Source organism: Lampetra fluviatilis, chromosome 51 (assembly GCF_964198595.1).
Source record: "Lampetra fluviatilis chromosome 51, kcLamFluv1.1, whole genome shotgun sequence".
Taxonomy (NCBI): Eukaryota; Metazoa; Chordata; class Hyperoartia; order Petromyzontiformes; family Petromyzontidae; genus Lampetra; species Lampetra fluviatilis.
The window spans coordinates 9,249,204-9,275,637 of record NC_136325.1 but is presented as its reverse complement, the minus strand read 5'-3'; the positions used below and the strand labels follow the sequence as shown (position 1 = coordinate 9,275,637).

At 55.8% G+C, this 26,434-nt stretch overlaps 2 protein-coding genes across 6 annotated transcripts in view; both read right to left on the bottom strand.

The window, feature by feature from the left end:
- Positions 1-6,941, bottom strand: part of LOC144948955 (endoplasmic reticulum-Golgi intermediate compartment protein 3-like) — a 44,492-nt gene extending 37,551 nt beyond the window's left edge. The window contains exons 1-4 of one of the 5 annotated variants that reach the window (XM_078878713.1): positions 6,707-6,941; positions 4,086-4,156; positions 3,276-3,363; positions 1,099-1,218 (exon numbers count right to left, since the gene is read on the bottom strand). In XM_078878713.1, the coding sequence (XP_078734839.1) occupies positions 1,099-1,218; positions 3,276-3,363; positions 4,086-4,156; positions 6,707-6,890 (463 nt within the window). In that variant the 5' untranslated portion in view covers positions 6,891-6,941. Of the gene's footprint in view, positions 1-1,098; positions 1,219-3,275; positions 3,364-4,085; positions 4,157-4,666; positions 4,781-6,706 lie in introns of those variants that run through there. The other 4 variants (XM_078878714.1, XM_078878715.1, XM_078878717.1 and 1 more) reach the window with 4 other exon arrangements.
- A 12,768-nt stretch (positions 6,942-19,709) lies between these two features.
- PAQR9 (progestin and adipoQ receptor family member 9) lies at positions 19,710-25,340 on the bottom strand. The gene has a single exon (XM_078878698.1). It carries the CDS (start codon positions 22,967-22,969, stop codon positions 21,911-21,913), a length of 1,059 nt encoding a protein of 352 aa, XP_078734824.1. The 5' UTR covers positions 22,970-25,340; the 3' UTR covers positions 19,710-21,910.
- Positions 25,341-26,434: the final 1,094 nt, after the last annotated feature.

Sequence of the window (26,434 nt, the reverse complement as noted above, 5' to 3'; positions counted from 1 at the left end):
ACGTGAAACCGAAGTCGGCACCTCCCTCATTGCGCAACGGGCTGTCATGAACACCGCCATCAGCGGACAGGCCCGGGGAGAACGGCCGATTGAGCCGATCAATTAACTAAAGCATTGCAATCGACTCCGTCTGACCGATTACTCAAGCCCCTTTAAACTACGGGGGGCCGACCAGACATCCTGCTTCCCGAAGGCAGGAAACCCCCACAAGCCACGCCCAACGTGAGACGGCCCACAATGCCAATGACGTCACCGAGCTCTGTCCACCACCGCCCGACCAGCGGCACACGCATGGGTATAGAGGCGAGACTTATTTTCCCAACTGTTTCCATGCACGTGTGTCCGTTGAACTTCCTGCACACCATTGGAACCTCATTTGCCAGTAGAAAAATATGATAATTGTTTTTTTACCCTTTTATCTGGCAACAAAACTGACACCTTTTTTTTACGAGGAGTGATGTTTGCATAGACCACAATACCTGCAGTCGTAATGCAAACAAAAAACACAACTCTGATAATGTATGCACTGTCCTTGAAGTTGATTGGTCCACACCCGAGACAGCTTTCCTTAGAGCCTAGTCTCACGTGGTGTTGGACCAGATGACGCCAAAACCTCAAGGACAGTGCATACATTATCAGAGTTATGATTTTTGTTTCCTGCGCACCGTAACGTAACCCACCGTGCTAATTGAAGGTGCGTTTCGTGCGATGAGTCGCGTGGTCAAACCAATCCGAGAGATGGATGACTTAATCAGCAAGCGCCTCTCACGAGGGCACATTACAGCCGCCATCGCGTCCCTAACGCCGATACGGTGCACACCGCGACGCCGGCTCGTTTCAAGCTGAGCAAACCTAGGGGGTAGCCGCTGCCCATGCATGGCGATGGTGAGCAAGACTGGGAATTGAACCGGAGACACTCAAGATTTGTTGAGCACCGAGTTGTTCACTACAGAGACACTCCAAGCACACTTGACATTGACGAACATTCCCCGGAGCCTGTTGGTTGAGTGCTTGTGCCTGTGCAGGATGCAGGGCGTGAGGACAGCAGAAGCCGTGGACACGAGCCACCGGCTCCGACGCTGCCGCACGTGCCCGTACCATGCTTCTCCTCCTCGGCCGCCACGGGCTGCCCGCGTGCGTCGAGGCGCTTCTTGAAGAGCGTGTGCTCAACGTCGATCTGCGTCTCCCCGGAGACGTCCATCGCGTCCAGGCTCAGGACTGCACGACGCGCGGCCGAGACACCAACACAAAAACCCACGTCCGCTCAAGCTCACGACGTCTCCATTCTAATACTTTCAACGCTAATTTATGAACCCTTTCCCTGTTCCTATGACGTTTGTCTACGTCATCGTACGTGTACGTCATCAGAACAGAATCGATTCAGAACAGAATCAGAAGTAAAAGGCCGTGCGGCGGGAGAGGGGCGTGCGGCACAGTTTGGCGCCAACTACCGTCGAGTGCGGTGGTCGTATCGTTACGGTTCTATGCGGCGAGTCCAGTGTCTTTAACATCAACGCCGTAACGCCGCTTTAAATAAAATTCACGCTGAGCTGCTTGAGCGCTCCGAGATGCAGCGGTGAACGGGACACGGCACCCTGCAACTTGTTGATGTCTCGGAACGGGGAAAGGGTTAAGGATCGCTTACGATGCTGCGCATGGCTTGCTAGAGCACACGCACACACCCTTAACCGGCTTGGCGTGCACGAGCATGCCTCGCTCCGGACGTTACCGCAGACAAGGCACTGCGCTCGAGCCAAGAAGCCCGAGTTGATGGGACAAATATATGTCACCCCCTACCCAATGAGTTATCGTGGAGCATTATGGGCGATGAAGTTGATAAGCGGACTTCCGTTCGTCTCTCTCCGCATTAAAATTAAATATATATTACGTTCTTGAGTTCAACGGCCTCTTGCTTGTCCAGACCGACGTCATCCAGCCACACGTGTTCGAACTCGGGAGCGACTTTAACCACCATCAGGTTTGTTCGAGAGAGAAAGCCGCCCGCCGAACTGCCAGGTGCTCACTCGCAGCACGTCACGCAGCGTGCCGTAGAGCCTCCTCCACCCGACACAACCGACTGGCAAAGTTGTGGCATCACGAACGAACGTGCCGATCTACGACCGCTTCGGCGACGCGACCGCGAGCACTGCCGGAGAGCGATCCTGCGCCCGGCGTTTACCAACCGGGCGTGGACACTTCGCCGGGAGTTACGGCCGGTGTCACGAGGTACGTGGCCAGAATTGTGAGCAATGGTTCAGTATGCCCGCTGATTAAACCAAGCTCAACACCAGTGCGAGGTTTGTGTGCTTAAACAAATATTGCTGGTGCACGTACATTGGCCGATGCATTAAAATTTCACTTTCATGTAGAGATAAAAAAAATGTGTTTACTTATTTATTTATGCATCGTACTATATCGTGTCCTCTAATACACGAACGGGTTGTTCAGGGTTATTAACCGGCACTTGTGTGTGCAGAGGGGATCATTAAGCTGAGAACACAGCAGCTATCGGTGTTTACACAGCTGACACACACAGCCGACAGATACACGTCCCGCACACACAGCCTACAGACACAGGCTCTACACACACAGCCTACAAACACACGCTCCACACACACAGCCGACAGATACAGCCGACACACACACGTCCCACACACACAGCCGACACACACACACGCTCTACACACACAGCCTACAGACACACGCTCCACACACATAGCCTACAGACACACGTCCCACACACACAGCCGACACACACACATCCCACACACAGACTCCCCACACTAGACGTGTGCGTGGTTTGTCCACTGCTTCGTGATGCTACAATTGCCGGCCGGCGCTCTCATGGTTGCGTTGTGCTATTGAGAATGGCACGAACACCAAATGTAGAGAAACTATTATTTAATTATCATTCCCCACCTCCTCCCCTCCTTTTCCCTTCTCCCCCCCCCTGCCCCCCCCCCCATCTCCGGCTTGATTATTCTTCCTCTCCCCTCCCCAGTTTTCCCTCCACATTTAAATCTCCATCTTCCCCCTAATGCGAGGTCCCCACTTGACCGGGACCGCAGCGGTGGGGAGGGGGCTCTATTCTGCTTCTTTCTACCCCCTTCCGTGCGGTTCCATCGCGCCGACTTTAATGCCCGCGGAGATTCTGCGACCCCCGTTAACCGGAACTTTTCGGGCTCGCGTTTTGTTTCGATAAAAACGTTTATAAAAAAAAAATTATTCTGACTCTACGCGTGCGGTCGCGCGGACAGACGGCGCCCGTCACTCACACGCGCACGCCATGCGGGGGAAGACCACGTCCAAGTTGATCCTCAGCTTGTCTCCGCGCGTCGTGTCCACAAACAACTCCGGGTGCACCTGGGCGAGAGAACGCACGCACGGGGGTCACGCACGTGGGGGGCACGGGGGGGGGGGGGCACGCACGTGGGGGGGCACGGGGGAGGGGGGGGCACGCATGTGGGGCACGAGCACGGCACAGAGCTGGCACGGAGCACACAGCTCCTACCTCTCATTGGGTGTGTGCGTGTGTGTGTGCTCGCTAACAGCACTTGCACCAAATGTCTGTTACAGGCTATATGGGGGATCTTTGTCCTTGTTTTTTGTGTGTGCTAAGCTTGTGCCAGAGGCCCCAGGGGGACAGGGGTCTATGACGTCTCGATTTGTAGCCAGGAGGCTGAATCCTTACCCTCGGGGTTCCTCCAGAAACAGTGAAAAGCCACTGCGAGTGGCCACGTGGAACGTTCGAATGCTCACTGCGGAGGAGAGGCTGCCACTCCTCTGTCGGAAGCTGGACCGGTACTGCCTAGATCTATGCGGTGTTCAGGAGGTCCGGTGGACTGGCTCTGGCTCCAGCCACCACGAGGGGTGGACAGTCTTCTACTCGGGGCCGGAACCTGCTAAACAACAGGGAGTGGCTCTTCTTCTGAACAAAAGAATGAAAGGGGGTTTGTGGGAGCGTGGCGGTGGGGTGTGGGAAGCTGCAAGCCCGGGTGGCTAAAACACAGCGGGCGTTCGACACTTGACGTGGCCACCGTGCGGGTCGACGCGGCATTCGGCCCCGTGGCGGCGGCGGCGGTTACCTCTTTAGTGAGGTAGTACTGCAGCTCCGACAGGAAGAGCACCGACATGATGAGGCCGCTCACGATGGTGACTGCGAGAAAAAAAACAGGACGTCGGAATCGAGACGTTACGCAAACCGCAGGCACGGCGGCGGTGGCGGTGGCGGCGTGTCGCACGCTGCGCTGTGAACCCGGCCAACTGAGGCGTCAGTGGGCGAGTGGTCGTCAGAGGCGGTCCGTCACCGACCGGCCCAGCGGGTCGGGAGCAGCCTGAGCTACCGACTCCTGTACGGGTCAAACTCCCTCCTATCCAGGGCCCTATTGCTGAGTTGTGCCGTTAGTCACGCACGCGATACTTCGCCGATGTAAACAACCATTACCCGCGACTCCGAATATTTGTGGCATCTGTAGGGTCCACGAATAATACTCGTACAACCCGCCGTCCCATTCATTGCGCATCATCCGCGAGTTATCCGCCGTTATCCGCTACTCTGTGTGGAAAGGCATCCTATTATCTGCGACTTTTGTTTTTCACGGATAAATAAAAGGGTCGAGCCAAATTCGTGTGAGATTATCCGCCGCAGTTACCCACGTAGCTTTACCTCGTGGACACAAGAGTAGATCACGGAACAACTCCGCGGCTTACAGGATCCGCGATACGACTCTGCCCTCACTCGCTCCCCCGTGTCACCGCGGCGGATAAGAGGAGCTCTCTGTGGGTACGATGTAAACACGCGTCTCACAAACTGTGAACGAGAGTATGAAATAAAAACAAACTAAAGCTACTTTTAGTTTAGCTGGGAAGACCCACTGAACTATAATAGCTATTATTTTCAAAAGCTACCTGGTCATCACAAATGATAGCTCAACGAAGTGGATAATCGTCATGTGCAGAAATATATAGCAGCCAAACACTCTAAACGCGTGATGTTGATTCGAAATGCAGAGGGAAAACCGGAGGATCCGGAGAAAAATTCACACGACCATGGAGAGAGAGACACGCAAACTACAAATATACAGCAGCAGGCGCCAGGGTCGGGATCAAACCCACGACCTCCTGCACACCAGGCGAGGTAGTTAACATCTACTAGCCACCGTGATGATGATGAGAGAGAGACGCAAACTCAAAATATACAGCAGCAGGCGTCAGGGTCGGGAGGTAGCCAACATCTCTTAGCCACCTCGAGGCTCATGGGGCCACAGAGACACTTGCCGGCTGCCTCGGGAAGACCGCGGCAGGATCTTAAGGGACCAGCTGTGCCGGGAAGATGCCTGGCTGATTCGTTGAACCCGCGGGTGCACTCAGAGTGGGAGTCTCATTGCGAGCGTGACGTCGGGGGTTGTCACTACGATAACTCAAAACACACAGAGGTGCAGCATTGATGCGGACAGAAATGGGTGCAAAAGCAACTGCGTCACGTGAGAAATCGAAGTGATCGGCACGCGCACCGATGGGGAGGACAGTGAGTGAGTGGGTGGGTGAGTGAGTGGGTGGGTGAGTGAGTGGGTGAGTGGGTGGCTGGGTGGGTGGGTGAGTGGGTGGGTGGATGAGTGGGTGGGTGGATGAGTGGGTGGGTGGATGAGTGGGTGGGTGGGTGGATGAGTGGGTGGGTGAGTGGGTGGATGAGTGGGTGGGTGAGTGGGTGGGTGGGTGAGTGAGTGGGTGGGTGGGTGGGTGAGTGAGTGGGTGGATGGGTGAGTGGGTGTGTGAGTGGGTGCGTGAGTGCGTAGGTGGGTGGGTGAGTGGGTGGGTGGGTGAGTGAGTGGGTGAGTGGGTGGGTAGGTGAGTGGGTGGGTGGGTGAGTGGGTGGGTGGGTGAGTGGGTGAGTGGGTGGGTGGGTGAGTGGGTGGGTGGGTGGGTGGGTGAGTGAGTGAGTGGGTGGGTGGGTGAGTGGGTGAGTGAGTGGGTGGGTGAGTGAGTGGATGAGTGAGTGAGTGGGTGAGTGAGTGGGTGGGTAGACGGGTGAGTGGGTAGACGAGTGAGTGGGTAGACGGGTGAGTGAGTGGGTGGGTAGACGGGTGAGTGAGTGAGTGGGTAGACGGGTGAGTGAGTGGGTGAGTGAGTGAGTGGGTGGGTAGACGGGTGAGTGGGTGAGTGAGTGGGTAGACAGGTGAGTGGGTGGGTAGACGGGTGAGCGGGTAGACGGGTGAGCGGGTAGACGGGTGAGCGGGTGAGTGAGTGAGCGGGTGGGTGAGTGAGTGGGTGGGTGAGTGAGTGGATGAGTGAGTGGGTGAGTGAGTGGGTGGGTGAGTGAGTGGATGGGTAGACAGGTGAGTGGGTAGACGGGTGAGTGAGTGGGTGAGTGAGTGGGTGGGTAGACGGGTGAGTGGGTGAGTGGGTAGACGGGTGAGTGGGTGGGTAGACGGGTGAGTGGGTGAGTGAGTGAGTGGGTGGGTAGACGGGTGAGTGGGTGAGTGGGTAGACGGGTGAGTGGGTGAGTGAGTGGGTAGACGGGTGAGTGAGTGGGTGAGTGAGTGGGTGGGTAGACGGGTGGGTGGGTAGACGGGTGAGTGGGTGAGTGAGTGGGTAGACGGGTGAGTGAGTGGGTGAGTGAGTGGGTAGACGGGTGAGTGGGTGGGTAGACGGGTGAGTGGGTGAGTGAGTGGGTAGACGGGTGAGTGGTCGTGTTCGGTCTCCGCACCCGCGGCGCCCCCGAACGTCTTCACCCTGAAGTCGTCCAGGGGCTTGGGGTAGGCGTCGAGCTGCCGCAGCCTCAGGAGCAGCGCGCGGCCCGGCGACATCGCTGCTGCTGCTCCAGCTGCCTCGCACCGCCCCCAGGGTCCGCGAGCATTCACACCGACACTCACCCAAGGGTCCGCGACCATTTACACTTCAACCTCACTACAGGGTCCGCGAGCATTTACACCGACACTCAAGGGTCCGCAAGCATTTGCACTGACACTCACTCAAGGGTCCGCGAGCATTCACAGCAAGGAATGGTTGTTGTGAAACAAGTTGAATCAAAATCTTAATGTAAATTGGAGGAATCCGATGAGCGATGAAGCTCTTTTTCACAGATGTCCAGTAGTTTTCCAGCCCCCCAGCAGTAGCCCCCCTCCAGCCCCCCAGCAGTAGCCCCCCCCCCCTCCAGCCCCCCAGCAGTAGCCCCCCCCTCCAGCAGTAGCCCCCCCCTCCATCCCTCCAGCAGTAGCCCCCCCCCCCTCCAGCAGTAGCCCCCCCCCTCCATCCCTCCAGCAGTAGCCCCCCCCCCCTCCAGCAGTAGCCCCCCCCCCTCCATCCCTCCAGCAGTAACCCCCCCCTCCATCCCTCCAGCAGTAGCCCCCCCCTCCAGCAGTAGCCCCCCCCTCCATCCCTCCAGCAGTAGCCCCCCCCCCCTCCAGCAGTAGCCCCCCCCCTCCATCCCTCCAGCAGTAACCCCCCCCCCCTCCAGCAGTAGCCCCCCCCCCTCCATCCCTCCAGCAGGAGGCCCCCCTCCAGCCCCCCAGTGGAGCCGCCGCGGCCAGGGTGGGTGATGAGTGCGAGGCCATCGATGATTGCCAGCGGGATCGATGATTGCCAGCGGGATCGATGATTGCCAGCGGGATCGATGATTGTTGTGACGGGCATTGCCAATCTGATTGCAGCATCAGCATCGCCACCCTCGCAGTGGCCAAGTCACGTGGCTTGTCAATTCAATTGATGAGACGTCTGCGGACAAAAAAAAATCCCAAGTCCGTTCAGCATTTCATTGTTTTTATTATTATTTGACGGCGCGCACAAACAGGGACTCGATGACGCTCAACACTGGGCTCTGCAGTCCCAAACAACAACCCAAATCGGCTCTTCACCTCTGCAAGAGAGGGCTTTGTTGTTGCTGTAAAAGAACACGCTTTAGACGAAGTGGTAACTTCTCACGTAGACGTTAACACTCGGGGTTATCATCGCAACAAACCGCTGACACCGGCAATGCACATTCACCTAGTGCAGGGGTCGGCAACCTACGGCTCCGGAGCCGCATGCGGCTCCGGAGCCGCATGCGGCTCTTTACGGGCTGCTTCTTGACAATATGTACGTGTGTACAGTATGTACATAAATGCATTGCGGCTCTTGAAATACTGAATTTTGTACCGAATTGGAAAGAAATGGCTCTTCTTGTTATTTTGGTTGCCGACCCCTGACCTAGTAACTCTCGCAGCTCTGCGGTGCAAGAGGCATCAATGCCGGCCACGGGTCAAGCCGCAGTAACACCACCCCCAGTCAAAGTGAATCTCATGCTCATGGTGCCGTAACCTGTCAGCTCCTGATCAGTGCCCCCCCCCCCCCTTGCTACAGATCCATTCAATTGGTCACCCCGTGCCCCTTCTACATCTCAACGCTCATCCGACAAAGTGCCATCACAAGAGAGAAGCACACGAGTTATCGCCCCTATTGAAACGACCTGAAAACTCAATTTCCCTGCTCAAGAATGCGGCTAAACCGCATGGGTTGACAGCGATGTGGATCCCATATTGACTGGCCCGCGCTTTTAATACTCAACTACTACCGATTCATCCGTGGTGTCTGTACCCTTGGGATTCTTGAGATTAATACCCGTTAATAATTGTCCATGACTAGAATTATGAGAAGATAACATTCACTAATTGACTTGAATTGTGGAGCCGTGCCCCTGCTGCAACACGTGCCCCGAGCTTGACTTCAAGCCGTGGACGAGCTGCTGCTACAGCTGCTGCAGCTGCTGCTGCTACAGCTGCTGCTGCTGCAGCTGCTGCAGCTGCTGCTGCTACAGCTGCTGCTGCTACAGCTGCTGCAGCTGCTGCTACAGCTCTGAGCCACGGGCTGTGATAATCTGATCTCCACAGACCAAGAGCCGGGAGCTTATATGCTGAGTAGTGGGTGGGTGGGGGTGTGACTCTTCGTGTGGCGATCTAATCCTGGACACCCGCTCAACAGGGTCACAGATCAGGACGCCTGACCATCTCAGCGTATTATTTGCGTACCCACGCGATGTCCTGCCCTGCGCAGTGCAAGATTCAGTACCAAAAGCAGCATCGGCGTTTTTCGCCCGTAAAATGTCAACGACGACAACGACAACAATTCAAACCACGCGCAATTCTCCTGAACCGAACCGTGGGCAACCCGCCCAGAGGAAGCGTGGTCGTGGAGCCGGCGACGATGAGCGGTGGTGGCTTCTTCTCTCCTGCACTCGGCATCTGGTGCAAAACGTTGCGTCCCGCGCTCTCAACGTGCACCCATCGAGTCACTGCCAGTCTTGAAGTAGAAGAAGACACCCCACCGCCCATACGCCACAGGCAGTAGAGCCATCATACACACGCCTCGAGCGAGCGAGTGACGGTTCGTCGATTTGGAAGACGGCGATTGTGGGTGCGGTAGGACGCGGTTCGATCGAACCCCACACAGCTGGCGGATCGGGTGTCCCTTGGGGCCCGCGGTGGATACAGGAGACTGGGCTCTGGTGACACTTTCTCCAGCCTCCTGACACCTCAACCCCGTCGGTGCAAGAGCAAAGAGGGCTTCCTTACGACGGCTGCCTCCTGCCCCTCCAGCGGCCACCCCCCGCGCCTCCGATTAGTACGGTTCAACGCACAGTGCGCAAATACATTCGTGTGCGTGGTTTTATTTTCACGGGGGCTTTGCGGACCTTACGGGTCTGGCGTGGCCAAGCCACGTGGAGCGACGCGAGGCACTGCAAGCGGTTGCCGCAGTGATAGGCGGCGGGCAGCATTGCATCTGATACCACCGCTGATGGGAGCTGTGGTCAGGATTCGAACTTGGACCACCGGTTTCAGAACGCCGCATTATAACCGCGGTGCCACAGCCGCCTCAATCACATCATGCTGGTTACTCTGTGGAGTTCGTTGTAGTGGTCCCACGACTCGCAAGTTCACAGCGCTTCCGCCATACACCACTGCCCATGTTTGCATATATGTGCGATCCCAATTTGTCTGATACGTACTTATTGTGGTGCATGGCTGGTAGACTTGGGTCACGCTATTAGATTGCTTCGTACACCCTGAACATTGTGTAGTAATGCATTTACTGGGTTTACAGGTCGGAAAGTCTCTGCCACTACCATCAATGCAGAACGCTGCCTTTGTAAGAGGAAAAGCCCCCAGTCACATGTTTTGCAGACGTTTCGAGCGATGGTCCTTCGGAGCGGCGATGAATCCCACTTGGCGCTTCGCGGGAACAGCGCTCGTTGGCGATGAGAGAGTGGGAAGCTTTCCAGGCCCGTGCCTCTCTGCACCGAGGCCGGCGCAAGTCCCTGACGCTTGTGTTTCCAGCCGATAACGACTCGCTCACCGCAACCGCTGACGGCTGCACGCGCCGAGTCGAGGTCTGCTCGATGTGTTTCACGGCGCGCTCTTCGACGCGACCGCCGTCGATGCGCGGTGGCCACGGATGAGGTTTCCCGAACCAAGTTCAGGTAACTGAGGGCAGCTGAAAACCATTTCACACGCCACGTACATTTTGCGTAAACCGTCATCACGCGAACTCCGGTCATCGTCGCAGCAGCGGATTTTGGCCAACCGTCGAACAAAGAGCGGTCGCCGCATCGAGCGCTTTCAGACGCACTTCCGCGGCCGTCTGGAACGCTCTTCCTTCCGATATTCGGAAGCCACTGGCAGCTACGCACTTTAAAATCTAGACTGAAAACTCATTTTTTTTTGAACTTCTATTTGTGTTTCGTTTGTTGTCCTTCCCCGCGCAACTCCGATTAGCGCTGATGGCCGCGCACGGTGCGAAAGAAGTTCTACGTACACGTGTGCAACCAACTCGCCTTCAGTGCGCTCCACCTCACCGGGTCCTAGAAGCCAGCGAGGGCTGAGCCTGGCTCTTCCATGCTTGGGTGGCCACCAGCGCATGGCAGGTGCCGTGGGTATGAGGCTGCGAGGTGGCAAGGAGAGTGCACCACAGCAATGGGCTAAGTCCACATAGAGACTGAATCACCATTGGGCCTTTAAGTTGTCCCTTGTATGTTTTTTTATTATCGATAATAACGCATCGGGTTTAATTGTTACTTCTACTCCGGTTATACCATTAGCGAGTCCAATTGTATAAGCTCGTCACGGCTGATTAATCATTTACGAGGTGACATGGACATGTCAGAGTAGAAATCGCTGTTTGGCTCGCTGCGTTTTACGGGGCGGTGAGTGGCATCGACCTACAAAATGCGTGGCCCTTACGCGGCTTCTCGGCTTCCCTCCAACAGGTGAATCGCTCACCAATGGAATTGGCCAAACATCCCAATAGAGCAGGACCCTCCTGAGAAAAACTGTCTTGAGACTCGGTGAGGCTTTGCGGGGTAAATCATGGCATTCTTACTACCACCGGGCACTGAACCGTCGTGCGATCGCCGTGTGGTCATCCCGAACGACGCAGAGCCCGATCCACAAATACGAGGAAGGAGGCATCAGAGCGATGCACTCCGCTTGCTTCCCACGCGGTTGTCTCGGCTTGACCACCTGGATGTCACATTGTAGTCGCTGCTCTGCATCGACATCAGAAGGTCACGTGGCCTATCCCAACGATCTCTCACGATTCCTCATTCGGTACGTTTAGACGACGCGCCTGGCATCATCATTATTATTATTGCTTCAGCTTCACCAGTAAGTTAAAGAACAATTGTCACAAACGCACGTAGCAATGAAGACACCACGAACATTATATTTGGAACTTGCGTCAAGCATCGTCAGGACAAGATGCGTCATACATTGGGCTGCCCGCTCGCGTCGCTTTGCTCATGCGGCGTGCAGCAAACGCGCGCAAAGTAGCGAAGTTCATCCTCTCGACAGTCTCTCAGCACACCGTTAGGGCAAGTGCCCTTAAGCACGGACGCTCCTCGTGAAGGCGGCACGCACGAAGCTAAATACACGCTGGGGGCGTAAGCGCCACGCGCAAACGGACAATACGGAGGCCGCGGCGTCGTGGGAACACGGAGCGCGCGGCCTGGACAGGGGGCAGGGGGGGGGGGGCAGGGGGGGGTTACAAATGGAGCGCGCAAAGACCTCCCCCCTCCCCTCCTCCCCCCCCCCCCCCCGAGTGCATTGAGAGCGGAAAGAGATCAATAATAGATGTGCGCACATACGCGCGGCGCCGGAGAGGACGATGATTTATTTACGGACGAGCTAATGTGCCCCACGGAGGTTACCTTCGAGAGAAAGCTCCCAGACACGCGGCATTTAAATAAATAAATAAGCGTGCGTCGTCACGGTGGTGAGGAGATGTTAACAACCTCGCCTGGTATGAAGGAGGTCGTGGGTTCGATCACGTGGATTTTTCTCCGGGTCCTCCGGCTTTCAGAGTAATTTGGCTGCTGCTATGAATTTCCACACGGTCATCAGCCACCTCGTTGGGCTATCATTTGTGATAGCCAGGTCGCTTCTAAACTAAACTATTGTTTAGTTTAGGAACGTCACTCCGACCCGAGACGCGTTGGAAAGAACACTCCCGCGAATTCAATTGTCTTTTAAAAGGCGTTGTCTCTTCCCCCCCCTCGTTCGTCACGAAATCGCCGGACGTGACCATCAGCGGACGAACTGGCCGAATCTGGGGCAGGTATAAGATCCCCACATCTCGAGGGATCAGCTGTCCGTGGGTCAGCCGGGCGCACACACGGGGAGTGCACAAACCCCGACACCCGCCGCACCAAACGCCATCGGTACACGTGGAACGTCGGGCCAACGTTGGCCCATCGGTTGAAACCACACACAAAGTCGCGCCAACGTCGGCGCGACTTTGCGTGTTCACTGGCTTGTCTCATCTCCGTGTCCGGTGGAATTTCCCCACATCCATTATTTGCGTGCCGCGCAGTCTTTCAAGTATTTATTTTCGTGAATTCTTTCCCCACCAGTTATTTTACTCCAATTGCGGTACGGGCATCACTGCACGAGAATAACGACTCTGCGCCCACAGCGTGGGGTCCCAAATGTGACAAGATCCTGAAATCGCAAGGGCCTCATCCGGCACGATGGGTCACATCCATCGGAGGGGCCATTCCGCTCGCAAGTCGAGGCTCCCGCATCACGCGGGAAGGATCCGGCCACTCGACTCCCTTAGGCGGTGGTCGAGTTGGCAAGCCATTTATTTATTTATTGCCTTTATTTAACCAGGTGAGAACCCATAGAGAAACCCTGGGTCAACAAGTGACAACACAGCAGTGCCAATCAATACCTAAACAAGCAGAGCTGAGTAACTGGAGCTCGAGGTTAAGATTAATAATGTAGCTGCGTCTACTCACGGTCATGCTGACATTTACACTGGTGGGGTTTTTTGTTTTACCTGATGGCCAGAGGAAGGACATGTCCATGGCCATGCACGAATACAGTGGCTCGAGTGGCGTAGTAACGACATCATCAACTTAGCGTGTGCGGCCATCGGTCACGCGGGGCCCCAAGATTTGATTCGCCTCGCACCAAGAGGCTACTCTATATGGCGACTCCTCTTGCCCTGATCACATCATTACATGGGTGTGTGTTCTTTGACACTGTTGTTGAAAACATGTCATGGTGGTTGTCAAGGCCCCCCTCCACCAACTCGTATCTTTGGCCACCAGTGGGGGGCCAAGACACCCCCCCCGCCTCCCGCGCTGTCGTTACGCGCTGCTGAGTGGCTCCCAAGCGGACCCGCGGACTCGTCAACGCCAACCCTGAACGCTCTCTCGGGCCACCACCACCACACACTGTCCCCTCCCCTCCCCCCAATATAGAAGTCAAACTCCACGGGTGATGTCTAGGGAGGTCATCATTTCAGCCTGCTCACTGAATTATGTGGAATAGGGGAAACAACAACAAAAAAGCATTTGAATTTGGATTCATTATTAATTTCCACCAAACCCCAGTTCCGTTGGAGATATTCGATCCCAGCAACAACAACCAAATGGGAAGAGAACCACAAACATCGACGGGGACATCGCGTGGCGAGACGTCTCTGTCTGTCTGTGAGCGACGGCGCGACTGTGCCATGGGTCCTCTCCTTGCTCGTGTCTCACCCTGTCCAACCTCTCTGTAGTCTGATTCCCAATGTTCTTCTGTAGCTGGGTCATTCCCCGCCACGATGCCAGGGTCCCACACTCAGTTGGAGACAGCTGCCATGCCGGGCTTAGATATGGACTCCATGTCTCGAGTTCAACATTGGAATATAATTAATCGATCATGAAGCGTACGTACACATGATGACTTGAAACTTTCGTGACTGCAGGAATTCATACTCTTGGTTCTTTCGGTAAAGTCACGTAGATATAACACTTTTTTTAAATGAAATTACAAATAAAAGCAAAAAACCCACTTGCTTTTATTTCTAATTACATTTTTACTTGTTTTATTTTAGTTTTCATTTTCTATCTACGTGACTTTACCGAAAGAACCAAGAGTACGTTCACATAATGTTATGGTTCATGCCAATATTTAGATGTTGTTGTTGCACTGATGGCCCAGGACCGCTTCGGATATATGCTCGCGACTCGTGCCAGCTGCGGCCGGGAATCGAACTCATGTCACTTGGGGTCACAGCGCCGAGACCCACTCCTGTGTGTGGTGAACAAGCCGGACACTGCTGATGAGCCACAGAGGGAAAAACCCCCAATCCGGCTTGTGTGTGTGTTTTACACAAATACTGCTGGGTAACATATGCATGTGTGGAAGGCCAATTGAACGATGGGCGAAACACTCACCTGTTTTATTCGGCGGAGATATAAAATGGGATGACATTCGTGTAATGTGAATTACAGTGGAGTAATTAAAATTAGATTTACCGAAGTAAAAATAACCCCCAGAAACTTATCCTTGGGAATGTTTACGCCAGCCTTGAAATACTTTGCGTATTTAGGGAGCTTCGCGGACGCGGGCCAACGGTTCGAGAGTGTCCCGTGGAGATGTTCATCGGTGGCAGGCCACAGCAAGACGCGCGCCTACGGGCACCTTGTTACGCAATAAGCCAGCGGCTCAACACGCCCAGTGTCGTACACGTCGTTTTCCCGTGGCCACGTTCGAGCAAAACGAAGCAACGGCCACGGCGAACCACGAAACTCCGAGCAGCAATTCACAGAGGTCGTCGTCTTCCGCTTGCCGGCGTCCGGGTCACCAACCCTGAGTCCGCACACGCCCTGCTGTAGCGTCAAGTGTTGTACAGGAACGGCCGCACGCAGTTTTCGCAAGTGCATAGACTTAACGTGGATGCCGTCTGGTCGAATTTGCCTTTTGATCTACGAACCCGAGCAGTTTCGACATTCGTCAAACCTGGCGAGAGGTTTGGCTTCAGCAGAGGCTGGCCAGAGCACAGCCGAGAGGTCAGCAGCAGAACCGGGGTCGCTCACTCCCCGGAGCCCGCTGAGCCTGAAGCGCCGCGGACACAAAACATCCCCCAGGGCAGTGAGCAGTGACTTGAGATGGCTCAATATAGCGCTGCTATCAAGGACTGTACGGTGGCACGTTCATATATTCCCGTCTGTGTTGAATCAGCCCACCCTCCCTCAAGGGGAGTTCCAACATGAAGTCATCTGGCTGGCATTGCCGCTGAGAGCGAGGTCAAGCACATATTGGGTGCCTGTTAACGGATGTAGAGTTTCTATCAGGAGTGCAACGATGTAGCAATCGATTAAGACAATTCATATCAATGCAAAGGCACCACCGATGCGTGCGTGATAAAATAGCGGGGTTCCTGAATCAATATCGTGGCAAATTCAAGCGACGGGGTGATGTGTCGGTGTTACGGGGAGCGAACGATATGTGGAAATTGAGACAGAAACCCAAGGGAAACAATCACCAACGAGGTGAACCCGAAACAACTCGACGAAAATAAATAAAGTCTTGAATCCAACCCCTGAGTCGCTCGTCACAGCCCCAGTGAGTCGCCCATCACAGCCCAAGTCGCCCATCACACCCCAAGTCACCCATCACACCCCAAGTCGCTCATCACACCCCAAGTCACCCATCACAGCCCAAGTCGCTCATCACACCCCAAGTCGCCCATCACACCCCAAGTCACCCATCACACCCCAAGTCGCTCATCACACCCCAAGTCACCCATCACAGCCCAAGTCACCCATCACACCCCAAGTCGCCCATCACACACCAAGTCACCCATCACAGCCCAAGTCACCCATCACAGCCCAGCCACAGGTGACCTCAGCCACAGGTGACCCCACCGACAGGTGACCCCAGCCACAGGTGACCCCACCGACAGGTGACCCCAGCCACAGGTGACCCCAGCCACAGGTGACCCCACCGCTACAGGCACCGACGCGGCAGTGCGGCGGCCGCTCACGGCACCACCGCCGACACCGTCTGCCGGCCCCGCAGCGCCCCACCACACCACGGCTCCGCGCGCTCGCGTCGTCACGGCGAGGGCTGCTCCTCAACTAACAAGGGAGCCGTGAATGTCACCAATCACTCGGGGAGTGGATCGCGGGGCTCCGCGTCTCTTCTGCGCTGAGCGACAGAGCGGCGCCACTGTATGGCGACGTTTCGCGCGTCAAGCCCGACGACGACGACGTTGATGATGATTATTGTGACTCCGTCATCGGGGACATTGCTGCTGGGCAGCTCTTAGCCGCAGTCGCACGCCCGGCCCGGAGCCACAACGAAAGCGGCGGAGGAGCCGGTGGTGTCGCGATGCGGATGGGACCGAAACGAGCGGCTGAGATGCGGAATCGTAACTGCAGCTGGCCGGCACGTGGCGTCTCGCGTCTGCAACTCGCACACAGCGAAGGCGACGTCCACTGATTGCATCTTTGCCGCGAGCAAAGTGCCCGGCTCACGGAGACAAGAGCCTATTCATCTGACCGCTGTGGGTTTTTTTTATTATTTTCACAATGAACGACTCAAATTTCGATTTAAAGCTTTCGTGACTGCAGGGATTCATCTTCTTGGTTCTTTCGGTAAAGTCACGTAGAAGGGAAATAATAAAATAATAAAAATAAAACATAATAAAATTCTCACGACGTTTCGGCCACAACACAAACAGCCGTCCTCAAGTGAAGAACAGGGCTGTCTTTCCGACTTTACCGAAAGAACCAAGAAAATGAACGACTCCTCCGTGTTGCCGTGAAGAAGGGGCAATTCATAGCCAATAGCGTCTGCCATTATAATAATAATTTATATATATGTAATATATTAATATATATTGTCATATATATAAATATATCCAATTACTGCCGCGAACGTGTTGAGCTCTTCCTCGTTAATAGTGACGAGAAGTCGCAACGCGTGAACGACGCACAGCCTCGTGGCCCGTGCGAATTCAGCTCCACGACCATCGCAGCGCAACGAATAGATGGACGGCTCCTGAACTCTCAAGGTGTGAATAGGACCAACAACTACAACAACAACTACAACAACAACAACAACAACTACAACAACAACTACAACAACAACTACAACAACAACTACAACAACAACTACAACAACTACAACAACAAATACATGCCATGTATGTTTTCTTTGGACCCCCCTCTGGGTTACATGTATGTACGTTGAACTTCTTTCGCGCCGTACCTAACCAACCGTGGCTAATGGGAGCTGCGGGCGGAATCACAACAAACTCAACACAACAAGCCGTTCTCAAGAGACGAGTTTTCAATCGAGGTGATTTAAAAGTGCACAGCCCCCATGGGGAGTTTGCAATATCACCCACCGCGATTTGAGGTCGCAGCTTACCCGCTCTAATACTCTCTCGGTTACACAACAGAAGGCGTTGATGGAGCCGCAGGCGAACCAGCGGCACCTTCGGTAGCGATGCGTGGGGCCGTGGCAGATTGCCACACGCACACCGACACGCTTGAGTCCATAATCCGCTGAGATGTCACAGCAGCAGTTCACTCGTAAATCCTCTAACGCGGGGCGATGCTATTGGCGAGCACCTATATGAAGGTCAGAGGCAAGCCCGGCCGCCTTTGTCTCTCCAGTGCTGATGTTTACATATCTCACCAGGTACTAACGTTAAGGCTGAGTCGATCTAGAGGAGGCCCTGTAACCGGGTTAAAATATTCGCCATTGGCGTTGTTCGTGAGCGGAAATCGAACTCGAGTCGCCTGGTTCGTAGCGCGGTTGCGCTAACCACTGTGCCACCGCTCCTCATGCACGCGTCTCACCGCGATCCCGATCTGCGGGGGGGGGCGGGGCTGCGATTGGGCCGCCGCCGAGTGCTTTGTGACGTCACAGCCCGACACGCACGCCTCGTGGCCTTGCACGCGTTCCGTTTCACTCCGTTGACTGCGGTTCATTAAACGCCTCATTGGTGACCCAAACATCGCACACCACCTGCCTTTGACATTCCTCCTCGAAGGCACTGGCGGTGGCCATCAACCGCAGGGGCACATCAACGGGACTATTGGATTGCCATCAAGCAAGGGCGGTCCACTGCAACTCAAGTGCGCTTATTGGGCCGTCTGGAACGCCCTTCCGATATTAGGAGTCACCACTGGAGCTTGCAACTTTTAAATCTCGATTGAAAACAAATTTATTTAGAACCGTTTTTTTGTGTGTTTAGTTTGTTGTCCTTCCCCCGTATCTCCGACTAGCACGATTGGCTACGTACGGTGCGAAAGAAGTTCAACGCACATAAAACTACGTGCCATATGGCGAAAACCACGGTGTTCTGCGCTTCCTTCAACGGAGGAAGAATGGCAGAGCGACACCAAGGAGCTCCCTCCTGAAGCCCTCTCGCTGTGGCCAGCAGCTGACCTCGACATCGGCATCTGGGTCCTTGAAGAGCAGCAATACCGCTGCCACACGCAGGGACACGTGACCCCTAGTGCCGTGCTGTCGACGAGTATGCATAGAATTGCCTTTATATGCTCAAATACATTCAAATCATTACACTGTGTAACAAAAATAAATTCCTGGGTAGTAAGTGTTATTTACTAATTGCTTATGCCTCAAAAATACAGAAAGTGGCTATTATTATTCCCCACAAACTTTGCTTTTGTGACCAGGACAGTGATATGTTGAAATGTTCCTATTTTCAATGACAAAACGTGGAGTGCATTTGCGTCTTTCCTTCACGTAAAGTCCTGGACACAAAAGCAACGTTGGTGGGGAATAATATCCATGTTCTATACTTGTTAGGCATAAGCAATTAGGAAATAACACTTAGTACCCAGGAACAAAAATTGTGTGACACAGTGTTTATTATCCACGTGTGGCCGTACAACACACTCGTAATACAAACGAGTTTGCTTGCACTGAATCAATGCTGCTGCTGCTGCTGCAATTATTCACTCCCAGGAGGACGTGGAGCCGATGGGGTTGTATCAAGGACACCCGGCGGTGGTTGTGTTGTTGATGGTGATGATGGTGGTGGTGGAGAGACGGGCACGTGAAGGACGAGCACGTCTGTTGATCTATTCCGGTGTCTGTATTCACCAACGCGACGCGGACGATCATTGCGCGGAGTCGCTATGAGGCCCAGAGAACGCTCGGGAGACGTCAACGACTCGGATTCCTCCACGCCGAGGGGGTCAGGGGTCGGCAACCCGCGGCCCTCCGGATCCGCACGCGGTGGCTCTTGAAGGGACCGCCGCTCCGTGACACGTCACGTGTCGAGCACCGCCGTCTCGTCGTGTTCACCACGTGGCATCGCCGGCTCTTTAAATATCGATGGGGTGTTTTGTTTTTGTTTTAGCGAATTCGACAAACTAAATATTTGCGATTCTTGTTTATGTAGGTTGCCGGACCCCCACCCCGCCCCCCCCCCCCCCCCCCGTGTGACGTAGCTTGATCGTGTCTGGTGCATCATACCAACAGTGATCCGCATGCACACGGGTGCACCATACCAGCGCACTTCGTCTCGGGCAGGCGCTGTTAGCGAGCACCTATCAAGAGGGCGGCACGGCACACGGTGAGGTTGGCTGTGCCCCCCCCCCTCCCAGGGCTGATGTTTCCACAAAGATAAAGATCCCCGTGTAGCCTTTAACAGACCGTTGGGGCAAGTGGTGTTAGCGAGCACCTATAGAAGCCGGTACGGCACGCGAGGGGGTGGTTGGCCAGCACCACGCCCGACCGCCTTTGTCTCCCCAGTGGCGATGTTTAAACACCGTACCAGATACTCATTTTGAGGCTGAGTCGACCTAGGGGATGCCCAGGATCGGTTCAGATAATCGTCACCGGCGTTGGCCGTGAGCAGGAATCGAACCCGGGTGGCCGAGTTCGTAGCGCAGCAGCGTAGCGCTACCCGCTACACTACCGCACTCACGCACCACTGTCACACACCACTACAGCTGTCATCACTACAGCTGACACACACCACTACAGCTGTCACACTACAGCTGTCACACAACACTACAGCTGTCACACACCACTACAGCTGTCACCACTACAGCTGACACACACCACAACAGCTGTCACACAACACTACAGCTGACACCAACACAGCTGTTACACACCAATACAGCTGGTACACATGGCCATAGCTGTAACCAGTACAGCTGATACCAGCACAGCTGTTACTTACACTACAGCTTGTACACATCGCCATTGTCTCTCTGTTTATCATGCAACAGCATAGCCGCACGCCGTCAATGCTGTCTGCTTGGGGGTTGCTGTTACTTCATAGCCCGGCAAAAATCGGGCCGTCGAACGGTAACGTCACTTATCAGAATAGCTATCGCTGTGGACGTTTTGCCTGCTATGGCTATGCCTCTTGATATGAACAATATGCCAGCTATGGTTCTTGATATGGGCAATCTGCCAGCTGTAGCTATGCCTCTTGATATGGACAATCTGCCAGCTATGCCTCTTGATATGGACAATTTGCCAGCTATGGCTTTGTCTCTTGATATGGACAATCTGTCAGCTGTACCTATGCCTCTTGACATGAATACTCTGCCAGCTATGCCTCTTGATGTGGACACTGCCAGCTATGGTTCTTGATATGGGCAATCTGCCGGTTTTCGGCCGAGCGCAACGTAATGATGATGAGATGGTTCCACCCTGCACCCAGGGTGGAACCATCCCAAGGGGCTATCCGGGTAAAATGCGTGAATTAACAAACGAATGAAACACATCGGGTAATGACGACAGTGAATGTCAAGCACCCTTGGTACTTTCCCGGCCACTCGACACATCTGAGAGAGAGGACGCGAGAACACACGCACCTCACTCGTGCCCGTGTACTTATGGCAGGGGAGAGTAGGGGAGAACACGCATGCTTGTGTACTCTATGGGACAGGGAGGGTGGGAGAACACGCATGCTTGTGTATGGGAGAACACACGCAAAAAAAAGACAAAGATCCCCCGTGTAGCCTTAACAGACTGTAGGGGCAAGTGCTGTTAGCGCGCACCTATGAAAGCCGGCACGGCACACGAGGAGGTGAGTGGCTAACACCACGCCCGGCCGCCTTTGTCTCCCCAGTGGCCATGTTTACACACCGCACCAGGTCCTCATTTGAGGCTGAGTCGACCTAGGGGAGGCCCGGGACCGGTTCAGATAATCGTCACTGGTGTTGGCCGTGAGCGGGAATAGAACCCGGGTCGTCAGGTTCATAGCGCAGTGTAGCGCTAACCGCTACACTACCGCTCCCCACAGACACACACACAAGTGACAGACACACACACACGACACAGACACACACACAAGTGACACAGACACACAGACACACGCACAAGTGACACAGAGACACACACAAGTGACATACACACAAGGGACACAGACACACACACACAGACACACGCACAAGTGACACAGACACACACACAAGTGACATACACACAAGTGACACAGACACACACACACAGACACATGCGCGGGCTCGTTGTGACACAGACACAGACACACACACAAGTGACACACACAAGCGACACACACCTTCAGACACACACACACAGACACACACACACAGACACACGCGCGGGCTCGTTGTGCTCGACGCCGTGCGGACGAGGCGACGAGGCTACTTGTCCTTGTCCCCGGCGTCCGCCCGGCGCCCGGTGAACCTGCTGAACACGAAGATGATGGCCCACGTGCAGCCGATGAGCGCCAGCATGAACCCCACGGTGGACGCGAAGTCGGGCGCGGCTCCCGGGAGGACTCCGAGGTGTGCCGACATTGCCTCCTCGATCATGTACATCTCGTCGAGGATGGCGAGGAAGGTGAAGAGGTGGAACCACTGGTGGCTGTGGCCCACGATGTCGAAGGCGCCGGGCAGGCAGCGCTCGGGCAGCTTGCTGATGTTGAAGAGCGCCGCCAGGAAGAGCCACGTGAAGTGGCGCACGAAGTTGGCGGCGAATGCGGCGGTGATGTGACGCACGTCGGGCCAGAAGACGAGCAGGTCGGCCGTGACGGGCAGCGTCAGGGTCTGCGGCAGGAGGAATACGAGCGTGCGGATGGCGTAGCGGTGCTTGCATCGCTTGAGGCGGCTGAGGCAGCAGGCCACGGTGCAGACGACGGAGAAGGCGAACGCCAGCGGCTTGAAGAGGCGGTCGAGCAGGGCGCAGAAGGCGCCGTGCGCGTTCGGGTCGAGCAGCCGCGGCGAGCGCTCCCGCAGCCACTCGGACATGAAGCCTCGGTCGAGCACCTTGAGGCTGGGGTTCACGTAGTGGTAGTAGGCGATGGACGCGCCCGCCCCGTAGATGCTCACGGCGCCGTAGTCGAAGTAGTAGCAGAGGTCGCGCACGCGCAGCGACATGGCGTTGAAGAGGTGCGCCACGCTGCTGAACGTGAACACGAAGCACACTCCGATCGCGTACGCGCACAGCGGCCACAGCTGCTGCTGCGCGTCGCCCTGCTGCTGCTGCAGGAGCAGCAGCTGCCAGAACTTGGCGAGACACACGAAGAGCGGCAGGAAGTGCGTCCAGAAGTTGAGCGTCTCGTTGGTGCACATGAAGGCGGAACGCAGGCACTGCGCCGCGCTGTAGCCCGGGCTGCGGTAGCCCGACGTGATGAAGCGCTCCAGCGCCTGCACCGGCATCTGGCTGGACAGCACCAGCGACGGCTTGCGCCTCTCCTCCATCGTGCCTCTCGCTCTCCCCCCTCTCTCTCTCGCTCTCCCCCTCTCTCTCTCGCTCTCTCCCCCCCTCTCTCTCGCTCTCTCTCTCTCCCGCAGTTGGCGTCAGCCTCTCGTCTTGCGCTGCCAGAACGCTCGTCCTCTCTGACCTCTGCCGCTACAGATGCGCAGTCGGCACGCGCGACGCTTCAGGCCGCCGCGGCAACCAAGGGGCGAGAGGACCGCGGCCACGCAGCAGCAGCAGGAGCAGCAGGAGCAGCAGCAGCAGGAGCAGCAGCAGCAGCAGCCCCCTCGAGAGCGCTCAAAGACTGCGTCGACATCAGTAACAGCAGCAGCGGCGACGGCGTGAGCAGCATGACGAGGCGGCCGGCGGCGTTCCGCCGAGCGGAGCGAGAGAGGAGGACGCCGCGCGCGGCAGAGGAGGAGGAGGAGAGAGACGACTGCGGTGTGGGCGCGCGCATCATCGGCGCGTCACGCACGGGGGTGAGGAGGAGGAGGAATCGCTGTGTCCCGCTCGAGTCGTGGCGGCCTGCACGGCGCGGTGCCCCCGTCGGGACTCCCGGCACGACTCCCGCACGACAGCGGAACGCGCCGCCGTGACGGCCTCACGCATCCGGCGCCCGGCTCAGAGTCACAGATCCGAGTCGGTCAGCGGTGGGCTTTCCACGTTCCTATGACGGGGCGAGTCTCTCCGTACAAGAGACTTCATCGCTAAGCTGCGCGAACACAGGTTTTTTTTGATCGAGTTCTCATCCCCGTTTTATTTGAATCCGTGTTCAAATCAATGGGCGATAGTGCACACGCAGCCGCGGGTGGGTCAGACGCATGGCGTTGTTTCAGCACCAAGGCCAGACGCCAGTCCCGGGAGCCCCGTGACGAGCCCAGCCCGGTGACGAGCCCAGCCCGGTGACGAGCCCAGCCCCGTGACGAGCCCAGCCCCGTGACGAGCCCAGCCCGGTGACGAGCCCAGCCCGGTGACGAGCCCAGCCCGGTGACGAGCACAGCCCGGTGACGAGCCCAGCCCCGTGACGAGCCCAGCCCCGTGACGAGCCCAGCCCCGTGACGAGCCCAGCCCGGGCGGAATTCCGCCTCGAGGCGCGGTTGACGCTGGGTATCACGCGCTCGTGTCGCTACCGGTGGCTATGAGATGTTAACTACCTCGCCTGGTGCACAGGAGGTCGTGGGTTCGATCCCGACCCTGACGCCTGCTGTACACTTGGGAGTTTGTGTCTCTCTCTCTCATCATCATCACTGCGGTAGCGATGAGATGTTAACTACCTCGCCTGGTGTACAGGAGGTCGTGGGTTCGATCCCTACCCTGACGCTTGTTCTACGTAGTGTTTGAAGTTTGCGTGTTTCTGTCCTCCGGGTCCTGCGGGTTTCCTCTCCACATTGAGAAACGTGCGCTTAGAGTATTTGGCCGCTATACATTTCCACGTGCTCAGCCACTTCGCTGAGCTATCATTTGTGATGGGCAGGTCCCTTCTGAAAAAGAGCCGTACAGCTCAGTGGGTCTGACCTGGTAGACATAAAAAAGATTGTTCGTGGTTTTTATACCCAGATGGTGTCTGTGTTGTGGGCTTAGCGTGGAGTGACAATGACAGGGTGGAGGTCAGCGTTGGGCTCGGGGTTCGTGTTTATCGCGATGTACGATTCGCATTTTGAGATGACCTGGGCACGTCGCCTGTAATTGGTGGCTCACACGCAGCCGTGAAACTCCCTTCCCGTGGGGCACTGCGAGAGCCGTGTACCCTGGCTGGCCAGGAGATGGCGGGATAACGCGCAGGGAGTGGTCTCCACCTCCTCTCTCAGATGCGGGACGGAGCGCTGCCCCCTCGTACGCGTGCGTGCGTTCTCCCCGGGTGCTCCGGGTTCCTCCCGCATGTATAAACACACACATATTTATAGAGGACTGCAGAGCTTGGGCAATTGTTGCGAGCGCCTGCTCGTCGCGTGGCTGCCGCTTTCCCCGCTCGTCCGTGGCTCCTCCTCGCAAGCCTCCTCTTCGTCCTCTCTCCCTCACCCTCTCGCTGTTCCACAGCAAGCAAACGTTGTACGGCGGTGGCAATATGCGAATTGAAATCGTTGTTATTTTAAGGTTAGTCGTTGTTGGCTGCATGGTTGTGTAAATTCCACATTCCTCTAACAGGACGAGGGGAGGGGGGGTGCAGTATAGGCCAACGACTGTTGTCTTCCTGCAATGTGTGAGATGATGGGATGAGTAAAACTGGAAACCTCCACATTTGGATGTGAACTTCCCGAATTGTGAGTCGATGGCTCGAACAAGCTCCGCTCGTTTAGTGCTGGAGGCAGGGGAGCAGTGCGCGCGATACGTTTCCATCCATCATGTCAAATTGAAATCCACGTTTTGATTAAACCTTCGATTTATATCACGCTACGTACTTGTGTTGAACTTCTTTCGCACCGCACGCAGCCAACCGTGCCAATCGGAGGTGCCGCAGCCTCCTGATCTGTTTGGAGACCAGCCGTGTGTCTCTTTGCAGAGCCCCACGCCGCCCCTGTCTGTGACCCCTCCACCAGTGTGGCGGTGTGCGCGACTCGGCCCTGGCAAGCCCGTGCCCCACATCGACAGCAGCCTCTGTGGCCTGCTGTGTGCGGGGCTCATCGTGGGATTGTGTTTGGTTAGATCCTCGTGGAGGTATGGTGTCGACTTTCAACAAGAACTCTCCACCACCCGACACACAGACAAACACATCAAGTCCGCAGGTCATGGGGCGAATATATCCCAGTTGAATTGTTATTATTAGCAAACACCGGAGGAATATTGAAAAGCAAGAATTGAGATATTTCTTCTTCTAGCAGTGAAGTTTTGCTCAAAACTACCACCAGCATCGTCAGGCGATGAGAAGAGCTCGGCCCTCGGGCAGGGCCGTGCCGAGGGCACGCGGCGAATCGGGGCGACTGCCCCGAGCCGCGCGCTGTGGGGGGCAGGGGCGCAGGAGGGTTGCTCTGACGTCACAATAAGCGTCAGGTGTCATACTTCCGGTTGAGTTTGACGGAGGCCCACGTGGGAGTTGCCCCAGGCCCTGCACCCCCCGCCCCCCCCATGGACGGCCCCTGGTGGTGGGTTCCACAGAAGTTCTGTGGGCTTCACTCGTTTTCAGAGGGGGCCCACTTTCGCCGGTACGACATCGCCAGTGAGAGGACCGCCACACCGCCTGCAATTTCGATTTAAAGCTTCTTTCGTGACTGCAGGGATTCATCTTCTTGGTGCTTTTGGTAAAGTCACGTAGAAGGGAAATAATAAAATAATACAAATATAACATAATAACATACAATTATCACGACGTTTCGGCCACAACGCAAGTAGCCGTCCTCAGGTGAAGAACAGGTCTGTCGAGAAGACAGTCTGAATGACAGACCTGTTCTTCACCTGAGGACGGCTGCTTGCGTTGTGGCCGAAACGTCCTGAGAATTGTATTTTATTATGTTTTATTTTATTATTTTATT

Excerpts from the sequence above, each read along its gene's own strand:
- PAQR9 (XM_078878698.1), bottom strand. The coding sequence starts at position 22,969 with ATGGAGGAGAGGCGCAAGCCGTCGCTGGTGCTGTCCAGCCAGATGCCG.